Genomic DNA, 15,108 nt, shown 5'->3' with positions numbered 1-15,108 from the left:
ATGATTGAGCTTGTGGCTAAAGCGGTTGCCCTTGCTGACGCTTTCCGCTAGCCAAGTTTCTCTCATAAAGTAGGAGATCCACATAAGATAAGCCACCATAGCGCAGAAACCCATATTAAAAGTATGTCAAGTAAAATGCTATCTGTAATGATTTAAAAAAAAAAAAGTAATTGCAATGACGCGTGAAAGTCTCACCTATCTCGGGTGACGCGCTGCACCACCTTAACATCTCTGAGCATGCAGGTCTTTCCCTGCCACTTGTGGCGGTACTGGCGCAGGTCATCCTGGCAGGCTAGGATGTGCAGCTGGACCACGCTGAACATCCCATAGTTGTCCTGGACAAGCACACAAAGCCTGGGAAACACAGTCAACATGCGTGATTGATAAGAATTAGTATACATTAAAAAGAAAAAAAATACAGTGAAATTATTCAATAAATATTTGTAATGATCAGAGTCCAGTTGCGATCGAAGGAATGCCCTGAGAATACAATGAACTGGATGAATGAGAACATTCATAGGCATTTGTAATGATACTAGAATTAAGTTAGATTATTATGTAATTAAAATTGGAATATCACAAGAAAAAAAATATTACATAAAACATGTGAAATACCTTTTTTAGGTCATAATAAAACAATTAAGTCATAATAATATTACAAGGAAAAAGTTATAATATGACGTGTATGAAGTTGTTTTCCCAACAGTGAAACATCCAAGCCGTGATCCATCCATCCATTTTCTACCGCTTATTCCCTTCGGGGTCGCGGGGGGCGTTATTAGGGGAAATAAGTCAAAACAATATATTGTTTCAATATAAAGAGAATAAGGTTGCAATCCAACAAAAAACAAGTTGCGATATTACTTACTTACACTACCGTTCAAAAGTTTGGGGTCACATTGAAATGTCCTTATTTTTGAAGGAAAAGCACTGTACTTTTCAATGAAGATAACTTTAAACTAGTCTTAACTGTAAAGAAATACACTCTATACATTGCTAATGTGGTAAATGACTATTCTAGCTGCAAATGTCTGGTTTTTGGTGCAATATCTACATAGGTGTATAGAGGCCCATTTCCAGAAACTATCACTCCAGTGTTCTAATGGTACAATGTGTTTGCTCATTGGCTCAGAAGGCTAATTGATGATTAGAAAACCCTTGTGCAATCATGTTCACACATCTGAAAACAGTTTAGCTCGTTACAGAAGCTACAAAACTGACCTTCCTTTGAGCAGATTGAGTTTCTGGAGCATCACATTTGTGGGGTCAATTAAACGCTCAAAATGGCCAGAAAAAGATAACTGAAACTCGACAGTCTATTCTTGTTCTTAGAAATGAAGGCTATTCCACAAAATTGTTTGGGTGACCCCAAACTTTTGAACGGTAGTGTAGTTGTTGTTGTTTTTTTTGGTTTTGTTTTTTTAAACAAGTCGAAGTTGTTATGTTAAAGTCCTAATAGTATGAACATTTTTTTTTAGTTTTACACGGAAAAAGCCATGATATTGTGTCAATAAATAGGTGGTTTTTTGATATTACAAGATTGTCCTATTAAAAGTGAGCAAAGGTCAAAGAGTTACATGAATATAGTTTCAATGTGGAAGTAAAATTAAGGCTTCATTACATTATGTCATAACCGCAACCTCCAAAGGGACAAGCGGTAGAAAATGGATGGATCTAGAAAAAACAGTTGCATAGCAGTTGTGGTAATATTTATACAGAACATTTTAAGTATGAATGCAGTTGTATTAAGAAAGTCATATTACAAGATTGAGGTTTAATTTTACTGAGTTAACACAAAAATCCCCAAACAAATGCAATTAACACGTTTATTATTGTAGTAATAAACGGTGTATATATTATGTATTATATATATACACATTAAACAATGTGGAATGGCTCTAATATGATACATGAGCATAATAAATGGAACAATGCTATGTTCAACCCTTCAAACCTTTTTCATAGGAACAAAGTAGTTTCGACATTGCCATATTTTTAGTTGCTGGTTTACTAAATAGCCTACCAATAAAAGGATTATTGTGATACTCACTAAGTGCAAAATAACTCATAACAATCACCTCAGTGACACACCAATGCAGAGCAAAGATGTCTCTGACACTTAGGAGAGTTTATGCTTGCGGCTGGTTTGACAGGCTGCTGCTGACAGAAAATAACCTTTGGCATACAAAAATACAAACTTAAGTGATGTGTATTCATGGGAGCTGAGAGCTGGAAGCACTACAGGCCTCACTATCTCTGCCAGTCAAGTCCAGACACGGCCCTGCACCAGCACGGAGGAGTAAACAGTGGAGGTTAAATCCTCCGGTTAAACGAGCAAGGCGACGGGAGGAGGAAGGAGAAAAACGACTGGGAAAAGGGGAGGAGGGAGGACCGTCAGTGCACACATCATGTATGTGCACGCATGCTTGCAATAAATTCCAGGCAGTGGGAAAGCGCCAAGACTGTTTTCAACCACCTGATTGTCACTATAAATGTGACTGTTTGTAAACATGTGGTCTGTCTGTGTTTGATTAGAGACATCTAGAAATAGATGTCAAAATAACATTCTTCACATGACTTAGGTACCGGGAGCCGACGCTCTAACCAAAGTTATTCCTGAATGTTTGCATTAAGTCAGGGCCTAAATACAGATATGGTCAGCATTTAAGGAAAAACCACATATGGATTGACTTGTGGTTTAACAGACCCCACCCGGTCTGATTTAAAAAGAAAATAAATTGGCACATTGTGTCACGAACAGAACAGCCGTAACACAAGAGAGAAACAACAGGATCATTTCTAGTAATTCCCAGAAAATAAAAAAAAGAAGAATCTTTTCAGCGCAGCATAACCCAGCTGGAGTGGGCTAATGTCCAAACATGAAAACAATTGAGCAGCTGAAATAAGCAGAGTTTAACTTATTTACTTTGGTGTGTTTTGGTGTTGTCAAGCGATGTAAGCAGAGCACTTCCTTCCTCATACTACATGAAAAAAAAACTTCCATTAGCAGATGTCAGATTGTTCTTCTTTGCTCCCAAACTAGCCGAAATTTAATCAACAGCACCTCTGCTGGTTGTAGCCGAGTAGTGCACAAAGAGTAGAGTTTTCAAAAATGCACATTCTTCCCACTCCATTGTGGATACTGTATGCACATTTTGGATAATCAGAAGCCTGAAAAAGCAGCCAGAGCTGACTTGTTTGTCAATATTGTGACTATATATGCGGTATACACTGATGTGTACAGAAACAAATCATGAATTTTGCGAGTTATAAGTCTCGTATCATTCTACCACTGCAAGCAAATCAAATCAGTTCAAATTAAGTCAATAACTTAAATACTTGTGTTTTCTTTTCAAATACAGCAACTTTCAATTAAGGCTGTCAAAGTTAACGCGTTAAAAACGTGTTAACTATAATTTCCTTTAACAACACAAATTTTTTTGACATGAGAATAACATGCACGCGTGGGAAAATGTAGCCTTGTTCAGTTGCTGTTGAGCCACAAGCGGGGGAAAAATAGCGAGCAGAAATGGACAAAGGGTACATTATTGAAAGCCCAATCAAAGCCATGGTAAGTCGTTCTCCCGAAAAGATAATACTTTTTTCATCCACAATCGCCGTAAACACTGCAGTAAATGCTGGCACTTTTGCATTCTGAGGGGTGAAGCTTCACTTCTGTGTTCAGAGTACAGTTTAGTGTATTGATAACATAACATGTAGATTGTTATTATAACTGTTTCAGTGAAATGGAATAACAGCTCAGCAGAAAGGAAAGACATTAGGCTGGAAGTCTAGAGTCACTTTTTATCGGAGTCTTTAACGTCGTCAAAACAAGTCACGACACCTTTTCCTCAAACCAATCACACACTTTTGGCTTCACAACTATAGCGCTACGTGTCACATGCGATCTAACTACACAAACTAAACAAAAAATGTCTCTCACTGCAATCATGCTTTGTAAAATCTGTTTTGTAAAGTAATCTGTGATATTTTGACCTAAATGATTGCTAGTACATTAGTTGAGGAATATTGGCTGGGGAGCAGGCTGAAATAATGTGGAAATTATTTTATAACATGTTCTGGTTCATACAGAATGTTTAGCAGGCTGAATATTACATTTTTAATAAATAGAGAAAGTTAAGACATTGTAATGCAGCAATATGAATACCATTAACTTTTACAATACGAAATGTACAGAATATCTGGTAGAAATATCACAGATTATATTTCCAAACATCTTTGACAATCAAAGCAAGATTGTGACAATCCACATTTTGTGTTATTAATGCACGAAACTGGTATCCAAACATGGAACTGTAGTTCCTCTCCTGTGAATGCAAGAGCTCCTACAGCAGGAATACACATTCTGTTTTCCTAAAGAATACAAAATTTGGCAAGACACCAACGAACTGCAGGTAGTTTTATTGTCATTAAGTGTGTTTATGTCTATCTTGTGTTTAGCTGTTTAAAAAAAGCATAATGTTTAAAAAACATTTCATTAAAACTAACTGTCCAGTCCTGGTATTTAAAAACTTGAAAATGATCTGTCGAGGGTATACATCAGGGGTCGGCAACATTTACCACTCAAAGAGCCATTTTAACAAATTTCACAAATTAAAGAAAACAATGGGAGCCACAAAACTCTTTTGAAAATTTAAAATGATATAACACTGCATACAAAGCTTTTTTTGCTATGTTTTAACCAGGGGTCTCAGACACACGCCCCGGCCCACACCTAAATATGAAATTTAATGATAGTGCGGCCTGCAAGTTTTTAATGAATGGCGCATGTAAACGTCATACTCGCCAACCGCCACAATTTTTCCGGGAGACTACCGAATTCCGGGGCGTGAGGACACTGCTTTTAGCGCCCTCTATATAGTATGCTCAAACAGCGCACCTGCTCGGGTACATGTTGAATACTTGTTCAACAGCCACACAGCTTACACTGACGGTTGCCGTATAAAACAACTTTAACACTGTTACGTTACAAATATGTGCCACACTGTGAACCCACACCAAAAAAGAATGACAAACACATTTCTGGAGAACATCCACACTGTAACACAACATAAACACAACACAACAAATACCCAGAATCCCATGCAGCCCTAACTCCTCCGGTCTACATTATACACCCCCGCTACCACCAAACCCCGCCCACCTCAACCGACGCACGGAGGGAGGGGGGGATTGATGTGTGGGGGGGTTTGGTGGTAGCTAGGGCTGCATGGGATTCTGGGTATTTGTTGTGTTGTGTTTATGTTGTGCTACGGTGCGGAGGTTCTCCAGAAATGGGTTTGTCATTCTTTTTTTGGTGTGGGTTCAGTGTGGCGCATATTTGTAACGTAACAGTGTTAAATTTATTTTATACGGCCACCGTCAGTGTAAGCTGTGTGGCTGTTGACCAAGTATGCCTTGCTGTCTTCAATGTGTGCAAGTATAAGCTTCCTACAACATGTGGCCGAGCTGGCACGCCGATTGTGCTGGCTATTGAGTACAATAACTGCAGTGCTCTTTGTGCTGGTTACAGAGGACGACAATAAATGCAGACCCACACCCTTAATTTAGTTGTTAGGGTGAAAATTGGAGAATATTTGCCCCGGGAGATTTCTAGGAGAGGCACTGAGATCCGTAAGTCTCCTGGGAAAATCGGGAGGGTAGGCAGGTATGCAGCTGAGCTGCATCGGGGTGGTCAAAGAGCCGCATGCGGCTCCGGAGCCGCGGGTTGCCGACCCCTGGTATACATGATGAAAAAATATATAATTTAATTAATTGCGACTAATTTTTAGGTAACTATGAACAAAATGTGATTAATTGCGATTTAATATTTTAATCATTTGTCAGCCCGACTTTAAATACATGTGATTTTGTTGCACATTTCTTACGACACAAGCCCACAAAGATCTTCAATGTACCCACCCATACACAAACGTTTTTGAAATCTTCACTCTGGATGGATGGAGTTTTCAAAAGCCTCAAATTTTTTTTAGATACGAGCAGACTCTTGGCTAATATGTACCCCTGCCAGGAAGTTATGCAATCATTGCAGTTGATTTGTCTGTCAGTTAGTTAGCAAAGTAACTCAAAAAGTTATAGGCGGATGTTCATGACCTTTAAGGAAATGTCTGAAATTGGAGAAGGAACGAGTTATTATATTTTGGGGGTGATCGGGACCATTTCTACTATGTTACAAGTTTTAACTCCTGTGTGTGTATACTTCCGGCCCTGCCTCCACACACAGGGACAAAGACAGTGGATGGCTGACAAGAAGCTTTACTCCTTTGCTAGTTATGGGCACATTTTGATGAAACGAAGTGATTACATTTTACGGCTTATTTGGCTCACCATCCGGATTCAGGACTTTTTTTTTGTTTTGTTCTGTGGGCTTTTCTAGTTTGTTTTAAGTTGCGAGCAAATATGTGGGTTAAGAGATAGACCCACACCACTAGTTGCGTAGCGAAATAACACCACAAGCTTTGCGCAATTCCAGTGTCCCACTCACTAGCATTAGGGGTTTAAGGAAAGTGTGAAGGAGAGTGCTGAGTAAAAGAAGCAGATGAAATTCATTTAATTAAAGAAATACATTTTGGAAAAACATGACAGAGTAGCTGACTTGGCGAAGCAGTATGAGCATAGCATTGTTATAATTTGTAATATCCTGAAGCAGGAGTTGTCGAAAAGGCTGTAACAGCAGCCAAGGGCGTTAAAATATGAACTACGGACATTTCCATGAAAATGGAAAAGCTGCTAATGGTGTTTGACTGTGAAAGAGCTCACAGGAAATATTGTAGAAGTCATTATCTAAATGTTTTTTTTATTAAAAAGTTTTTTACATGTTAAAATTGTAGTATATTTGAGTTCCAATCACAAATGTATGGAATTTTAACTAATTTCAAAGGAGAACATTGATTTGACATACTGTACATACCAGAGCCAACACAGAGACAACAAGGCACCAAAGTATACGTGTTAGAGTGGACATAGCCTTAATCATCAATTACTCATCTTTAATGATCAATTAATGAATTATTATGCCCATCCCTAAGTCTGTAATTATCCATTCACTACGCAATGTTATGACAGTTTTACTTTTGTGCTATTAGCGCAGGGCTCTGTCCGTCCATTTTCTACCGCTTGTGCCTCTCTGGGTCATGGGGTACACCTTGGACAAGTCGCCACCTCATCGCAGGGCCAACACAGATAGACACCATTCACACTCGCATTCACACACTAGGCCCAATTTAGTTGCAATCAACCTATTGTCAGGTGCATATCTTTGGAGGTGGGAGGAAGTTGGAGTACCCGGAGGAAACCCACGCAGTCATAGGGAGAACATGCAAACTCCACACAGAAAGACCCCGAGCCCGGGGATCGAACCCAGGACTCTCCTATTGTGAGGCACAGACACTAACCCCCCAAACTAAATTGTTAGAGGGTGCAGATTTTCAGAAAGTTAAGGACTGAGGCCGGACTTCTCCCTGTACTGATATTATTTTGAGAACCAGCATCTTCTGCAGTGGACATTTGTGTTTGGTCTATTTATTTTGTCAGACTTACACATTTCAGAAAAACTGCAGTGTGTTTTTAGGAATCTGCTGCAAAAATGTTAGATTTGTAATAAAAATGTGAGATTTGAGCTGAACTCAAGGGCCGGTTTGCTGTCTGTCAAACTCAAAACCAAACTTCAAAACCTTACCAAGAGGGTTGGTAAAATAATTGGCATGCAGCCCCCTTGTTCATTTTCAACAAATATTCGACAAGACCATGAGGAAGCAGGGTCTTAAAATCACCCGTGACCCACACCACATACTTCATAGTGAAATTGTGTTGATGCCAAATGGTACAGAACAGCAACATACAAACTCAACAGGTATAGATTTTCCTTTGTCCCACTGGCAATCAAAGCACTTACCAACAGAAAACTACTGTAATAACCGGATGCAATAATAAGTAGTGCAATATTGTGATAGTGCAATACGGGGGGAGAGTAATGTGTGATCTCAAAACTAACTGATATATCTGCGCACTGTTCACTGTTGTCACTGTATTGTCGGATGAACTGTATATACAGTATGTATGTATGTATGCATGCATGTATGTAAAGCGCTGTGTCTTGATGTCCAAGACAAATTTCTCCTCTGAGACAATAAAGCTAATTATCATTATTATTATTCTCGGGCCGGATTTGGTCTGCGGGCTGCCAGTTGAATAGCCTTGTATTAGTTATGCTATTATTCATCATACATATGGTATTATTACTTACTACACAAAGTCCCTTATTTTTATTTTATCATTTATTTACTGTATTTATCTATTTTTTTTGTCATCTATCCAATTCCATGATATAACAAGCTAGCTAAAAAAAACTAGCTACTGTAATGTCAAACATTCTTATCCTTTTCTAGTACAAAAAAAATGGTATTGCGAATATGTTAAAAAGTGTAAGTGTAAAAACATGTGATGTACTGCAATGTAAAGTGTTGTGCATGTTGAAAATAAAGTAAATCATTACCAATATCTTAGTTCAGGAATAGAAACTGTATATCAAAAACAGACACATTTAAGTTATTGTTTCCTAAAATGTTAACATTGATTATAATTTTAAAATAGTACACTGTACAAAAAGCAAATATGTTCAATTACAAAAATGTTTTTTTTTTATCAGTATTCAATTGCTGGAGCCAGATGTGGTAAAACAAACATGTTCATCTTGTTGTAGCTTGTTTCAACATGAGCAAAAAAAAAAAAAAGGGGGGGAAATATCTGCTCTGATCTAACACTTGACAGATAACAAATAGGGTCGTTGGACTTGACATAAACAATCGTTCTCCTTTTGGTGATTCTCAGTCCAACTTCCTCAAATGTGAGAACCCTCACTCCTAAAAAGCTGGTGGGCTCGAGTTACAGGCTGTTTTGAGGAAATTGTTGTTGTGAGCAACCGCAGGATTCTAAGCAGCACAAGTTTTCTTCCAGGAACTACGATCTGCTCACTCTGTGCAAGCGCGTGCACATACAGTCACACTGTGTTCGCACCGTGAGCACATGCACATTACTTGGCAACGCGCTAAGAAAGTGACCCATGCATGGAGAACACAGCAGAGAGGCCTCATTGGTGCAGGGGGCGGACAGGCGGGATTCCATTCTATGTGTTGTCCACCAATCAGTGCGGGGAGGGTGATAAACATGGCTGAAACAGGATCCTTGCAGCACATTGTGTTCCTTCACCACTGCGGAAAAAAGAACTAGACGCTTCTCACTTCCTGCAAACACTTAATCTTATTTATTCTATTCCAAATTTACAGGAATCTTCTTCAGGGTTAAATATCCCCCTTCACTAACTGAGTGCGTGAACAACAAAAGGATAAAAAAACACTGTGACTCATGAAAGACTGGGGACTCAAAATGAACGGCACAAAGTGTCCTTGTCATCACACAGAACAGACCACCATGGTGCAAATAAAATTACTTTTTATTTTTTTTACAGGAGCATCTTGGAAAAGTACTATGAGCAATGCATGAATGCAGCATGGCAACAACCTCTTTTATTTCAATTTTAGTGCCAGGATGACATTACAAATGACTGGGAGGAAGTAAGTAGTGTGGCTTCCTGGCAAATATGTAACAATGAACAGGCAGGAAAATAGTCTGACGTCCTTGTTATCCTCATGAACCTGTGCCCCACCTCCATCCCGTAACTACTAACTAAACCTGTTTACTCTAGTTGAGTTAAGAGGAGGGGGAGGGAGCGCTTCCGGTGGGCGGGGTTTGTTTACCAGCCACAGAGGCAGCATGGCAGGAGCAGGTGTCGAATTACAACCACAGCTTAAGCTAGTCAGCTGACCTGGCGTCCTCCTACTCCCCATTGCCTTGTCCCACTATGACAAAACCAATGCCTTTATTTTATTACTCAGTCAAAAACAACACGCCCGGGGAGGGCCAGGCAACTAAAGGTCAAATCGGATAGCTTGACTTCAAACAAGACATTCATTGATTCATTAACCACAACGAAACCACGCCAATGAATTTGGGTGAGATTACAATGTCAATAAAGGTTTTACAGAGCCTTCCTTTTTCAATTCCATCCATCCATTTCTATACCACCTATCCTGTTCAGGGTCCCAGCTGTCTATAGGGCAAGCGATGGGCTACATCTGGATGGATCAGAGAATGCATTTAAAAGCTGTTATGTAAATCAGTACACTTTCAGTAGAACACACTTTGTACTAATTGAGTTAATGAATCACTGACTTAAGTGGGTTGGCTTTGTAGGGACCAGAGGACAAAAGGTTCAAACCATGCAGAAGAAGAACACTAGGTGTCTTCTTCACGAGTCGAGGTGCCCTGGCTTAAACCCTCCAAACTGCTAAGGGGCATGACGCCGTTGCTCAGTACCTTCCCACCTTCTGACTGTGCATGGGAATTTACCCCCGGGGGGTTAATAAATTATAAACATGCTTAAAAAGTGAGTCAAATCGGCAACTCCAATGTCATTCAACATGCGCTCTCTTGCAATGGTAACAAAAGCCTAATATCTCTCTCTTTGGACCCTCCACAAAGTATTGGGAGGATTTTTTTTTAATGGCGTTCTTCCCTAAGCTTGCCTCAATAAGGGGCCGTTTATACACACCGTAAACTGAAAATGGATTTAAAAAATAAAAAGTTTGGCATTTGTTTTACGGGACTAAAATGTTTAATGCCAGTGGGAGACCTTGTGGTCATCTACAACCAGGGATGGCCTAAAATCTATATTGTTATATATATTGCTGCTCTTGCGGTAACGATATACAGTATATAACGGTATATTATTTGGTATGTTAATGACAATACAACCATTTTAAAACAAGTTACAAAGCCTGTAAAAAGGTTTAAAATTCTGATATTTAAAATGATTAGAATTGTAAAATTTTTGATTACAATTATAACCTGGTTTGAATCAGGTAAAAACAGGATGGTGTAACAATATAAATTACATATTTTGATTATTTCCTACTATTGGCTCTGATATAAATCCTTGGGGTTTTGCCTTTAAAGTCCTCCTGTGTTTAGGGACTTACTTATTGAGTTTATATTAAGATAAACAACAAAACATATTTAGTGATAGTAAAAATATTGATCTAATTACTGTAGTACCAACCATATACTGATACTATATTGGTTATTGTTACTGTCGATATTTGTATCGATCCGACCACCTCTGTTTACATTCAAGAGCTTTAGCTTAGCGGTTAGCATAGGTTACTGTATCCTCCCACAGTAGCAAATTTAGCTAATCCTGATCCTCCAGTGATTGGCACTCAGCATCAAGGGTTGGAATTGGGGGTTAAATCACCAAAAATTATTCCCAGGCACGACCACCGCTGCTGCTCACTGCTCCCCTCACCTCCCAGGGGGTGATCAAGGGTGAGGGGTCAAATGCAGATAATAATTTCGCCAAACATAGTGTGTGTATGACAATCATTGGTACTTTAACTTTTAACTTTAACTTTAATGTAACTTGTAAGAAACACTTTATTTTCCGCAATGGATTGCTGACTTAGGAGCAGCTAAGCAAGCTCGCTAGCAAGAACGCTAAAGTGCGTTGAGGACAGTTGTCGCAGTCAAATTTGCGAGACACAGATAGAATGTGTCATCAACGTGCCTTATCGCGATTGGCCAAATTTATATAAAAAGTTTGGGGACCCCTGGTCTATATGGTGCAATTCTATCTACAACTAGGGATGTAACAATAAACAGTATAATGGTAAACCGCGGTAAAATTTCCCACAGTTAGTATTACCATTTGAAATTATAATTGTCGTTAAATCGTGATTGACAACAATTTGATAAATTAACGAACCGGTGATACGGCTCATTTATTGTAGAAGCATGTTAGTGCTAGCTCATTTAATGCTAACAGGAAAACGAGAGACATTAACGTCTTTTCCCATTAGAAACGCCATACCCCAATCTAAACTTGTACAAACACGTTACTGTCTGAGCAACTGAAATATTCAATTGTGTACATTGAACATACAGATTGTGTTCTCTTAGAGCAGGGGTGTCAAACTCATTTTAGCTCAGGGGCCGCATGGAGGAAAATCTGCGAACAAGCGGGCCGGACTATTAAAATAAACAAATAAAGACAACTTCAGATTGTTTTCTTTGTCTTATTTTAGCCTAAAATAGAACAAACACATTCTGAAAATATTACAATAAAAATATAGAAAAAAATACCGGCAGCGGTAAAGTTTAGATCCATGAAAGAGAGAAGAAAGTGAATGAATGTTTATAACTGAATACATTTACATATGCATAAAAATGTGTGATTTTTTTAAATGAATGAAGTAACGTTTATGACAACCTTTGTCCAAAACACAATATAGAATTTTAGATACAACAGGATAATGCATACGTTTATCATTTGTTTTCAAAATGGTTACAAAAAAGTGGGACCCCAAATATTTACTGTGGGACCCCATTTTTCTGACTTGATGGGGTCCGTGGGACCCCATTTTGAAAATACCTAGCGCCAACACTGATGAAGTATTGGTGCGTGCAAAACAGCAGTTTATTCAATTGAATATTAGTTGAAAATGATTTGCAAATCAGTGTATTCTGTTTTTATTTACGATTTACACAACGTGCCAACTTCACTGGTTTTGGGTTTTGTATATTGGGTGAAACTAGTGTAAAGGTGTATGGGTGTTATTTCATGTTAAGGGGGCCCCAATAATGTTTAGAAATGTATTTAGGAGGTCATAAACAGCCTTTTCATGCTCTAATGATGAACATATTTGGTTTATTAATAATATTCCTACTTTGCAGGAGGTTCTTATATCGCAGTCATGTCCAGTTGCAATTTACTAAGATAAACAATGGACGACTGTACAACCATGTGATAAAATAAGGACACCCGGTGTTAATTTGGTTAAAAATTTAAGCAACTCAAGGAATAATCTGAAGTTTTTTTTTAATCTGAGGCCGTTGGGCACTTTTTTGTCATTGCTAATTGTTTTGAGAATATTACAGGCATACACAAAAAAACTGTTACAAACCTGTTCCATCCAGTGCTGTTCAAACAAGTGGGCAACAATTCAACTGTGACTTGCTGGTGCATGAGATTCCAAAACATCGGGCTGCCTTTTCCACAGAATTGGCGCACATCGCTCACGGAGGGGCTGGATTCAATTAGACATGTTTGTGTCCTTTGTCAAACAACGGCATATGGCTACAGTGTGCGTACTCTTGTGAGGCCTGAGAACAATGGCCCTGACCACTGGGACACATTGTGCCACCTCAGAGGAGCCCTCCGTATTGTGGTGCACAAGCATCCAAAGCAGATGGTTAATCTTTACCAGACTTCTAGCATAAAGTGACAAACTGTGTGCGTCAATCAGTGGCAAAGAAAGGGTTCCCAACATTACCTGCTTTTGCCTTTCACTGCAGAAGGCGGAGCTGAGGAGGACCTGGAGGGAAGTCTGGGCTGAGATGCTGGGGAGCAGTCCGGCACAGGGACGGCGTACACTCTTTGGACCACCACCATCACATCGTGGCCTAAAGAACCAGCCTGGCCCATCCCTTCAATAGCCTCCAGGAGAGAATGGCAACATCTGGGCAGGACACCAGGAAGTCCATAAGTGGCAGCTACCTGATGGTGATGAAGACGTGCAAATTGGACGATAGCGGTGTACTATTAACATAGAATTCCTTGAAAGCATCAATAAATTAAAACATCTGTGCACAATGTTTGTCGGATGACTGACCAATGCCTGAAGCATTAGATTACTTTTATTTGTATTTATTTATTTGTCAGGGACAGTACAATTAAACTTTGCTACCCATACGTAACCGATGTCAAAGTACATAAGACTTCTAGCCACCGGCTAATTTGCAACCCTCGTCCCTGGTTAGGCTTTGAAAGAAAAGTTGAGAAAAGTGTAAAACACAAACAAAAGGATTAAGACAAGTACAACATTTAAATATATGAAAAACAATTGGCCCCATTTGTCCATACTACATCCAGTTCTAGTCCTCACACTTCTGATTTTCCTTAAGCCACTTTTTCAGTTTAGTGGAGAAAAGTTCCATGTCTGACTGTGACTTTAACTCCAGTGGCAAAGAGTTCCACAGATGTGAGGCCTTCACTGAGAACACAGACTGACCCAGAGTCATCCGGCACCTTTACACCATAGAGCTCCCACTGACTGCAGCTCGAGTCCGCACACCTTAACTACGCTATCTTTGCTTCTTTACATATTATATCAGGGGCTAATCTATGAAGACACTTAAAAAAAGCTTTTAAAAATGAGACATTTATAAAGTTATCAAAACTCATCATGACCTGCTCAGTGACCTTGTGGTTAGTGTCCACTCCCTGAGATCTATAGGTCGTAAGTTCAAACCCCGGGTCGTACCAAAGACTATAAAAATGGGACCCATTACCTCCCTGCTTGGAACTCAGCATCAAGGGTTGGAATTGGGGGTTAAATCCCCAAAATGATTCCCGAGCACAGCCACCATTGCTGCTCACTGCTCCTCTCACCTCCCAGGGGGTGAACATGGGGATGGGTCAAATGCAGAGAGTAATTTCACCACACCTAGTGTGTGTGTGACAATCATTGGTACTTTAACTTTTATTTAATTACATATTAGATCAGGGGCTACTCTATTAAGACACTTAAAGGCCTACTGAAATGATTTTTTTTTATTTAAACGGGGATAGCAGATCCATTCTATGTGTCATACTTGATCATTTCGCGATATTGCCATATTTTTGCTGAAAGGATTTAGTAGAGAACAACAACGATAAAATTTGCAACTTTTGGTCGCTGATTAAAAAAAGCCTTGCCTATACCGGAAGTAGCGTGACGTCACAGGAGGAAGGGCTGCTCACATTTTCCCATAGTTTACAATGCAGCGAGAGAGATTCGGACAGAGAAAGCGACGATTACCCCATTAATTTGAGCGAGGATGAAAGATTTGTGGATGAGGAACGTGAGAGTGAAGGACTAGCGTGCAGTGCAGGACGTATCTTTTTTCGCTCTGACCGTAACTTAACTTTCTCCTTTTTCTATTGTGGATCACGGATTTGTATTTTAAACCACCTCGGATACTATATCCTCTTGA

At 39.3% G+C, this 15,108-nt stretch overlaps 1 protein-coding gene across 4 annotated transcripts in view; it reads right to left on the bottom strand.

Annotated features, from left to right (window-relative positions):
• spidr (scaffold protein involved in DNA repair) overlaps positions 1 to 15,108 on the bottom strand; it is a 72,580-nt gene that overhangs the window by 19,718 nt on the left and 37,754 nt on the right. For all 4 annotated transcript variants that reach the window (XM_062022511.1, XM_062022512.1, XM_062022509.1 and 1 more), the window contains 2 exons: positions 13,407 to 13,630; positions 196 to 354 (listed from right to left, as the gene is read on the bottom strand). In XM_062022511.1, the coding sequence (XP_061878495.1) occupies positions 196 to 354; positions 13,407 to 13,630 (383 nt within the window). The remainder of the gene's footprint in view (positions 1 to 195; positions 355 to 13,406; positions 13,631 to 15,108) is intronic.

The sequence above is a fragment of the Entelurus aequoreus genome, linkage group LG16 (genome assembly GCF_033978785.1).
Source record: "Entelurus aequoreus isolate RoL-2023_Sb linkage group LG16, RoL_Eaeq_v1.1, whole genome shotgun sequence".
Classification (NCBI taxonomy): domain Eukaryota; kingdom Metazoa; phylum Chordata; class Actinopteri; order Syngnathiformes; family Syngnathidae; genus Entelurus; species Entelurus aequoreus.
The sequence above is the reverse complement of the archived record's forward strand: the minus strand, read 5'-3'. Positions and strand labels throughout refer to the sequence as shown.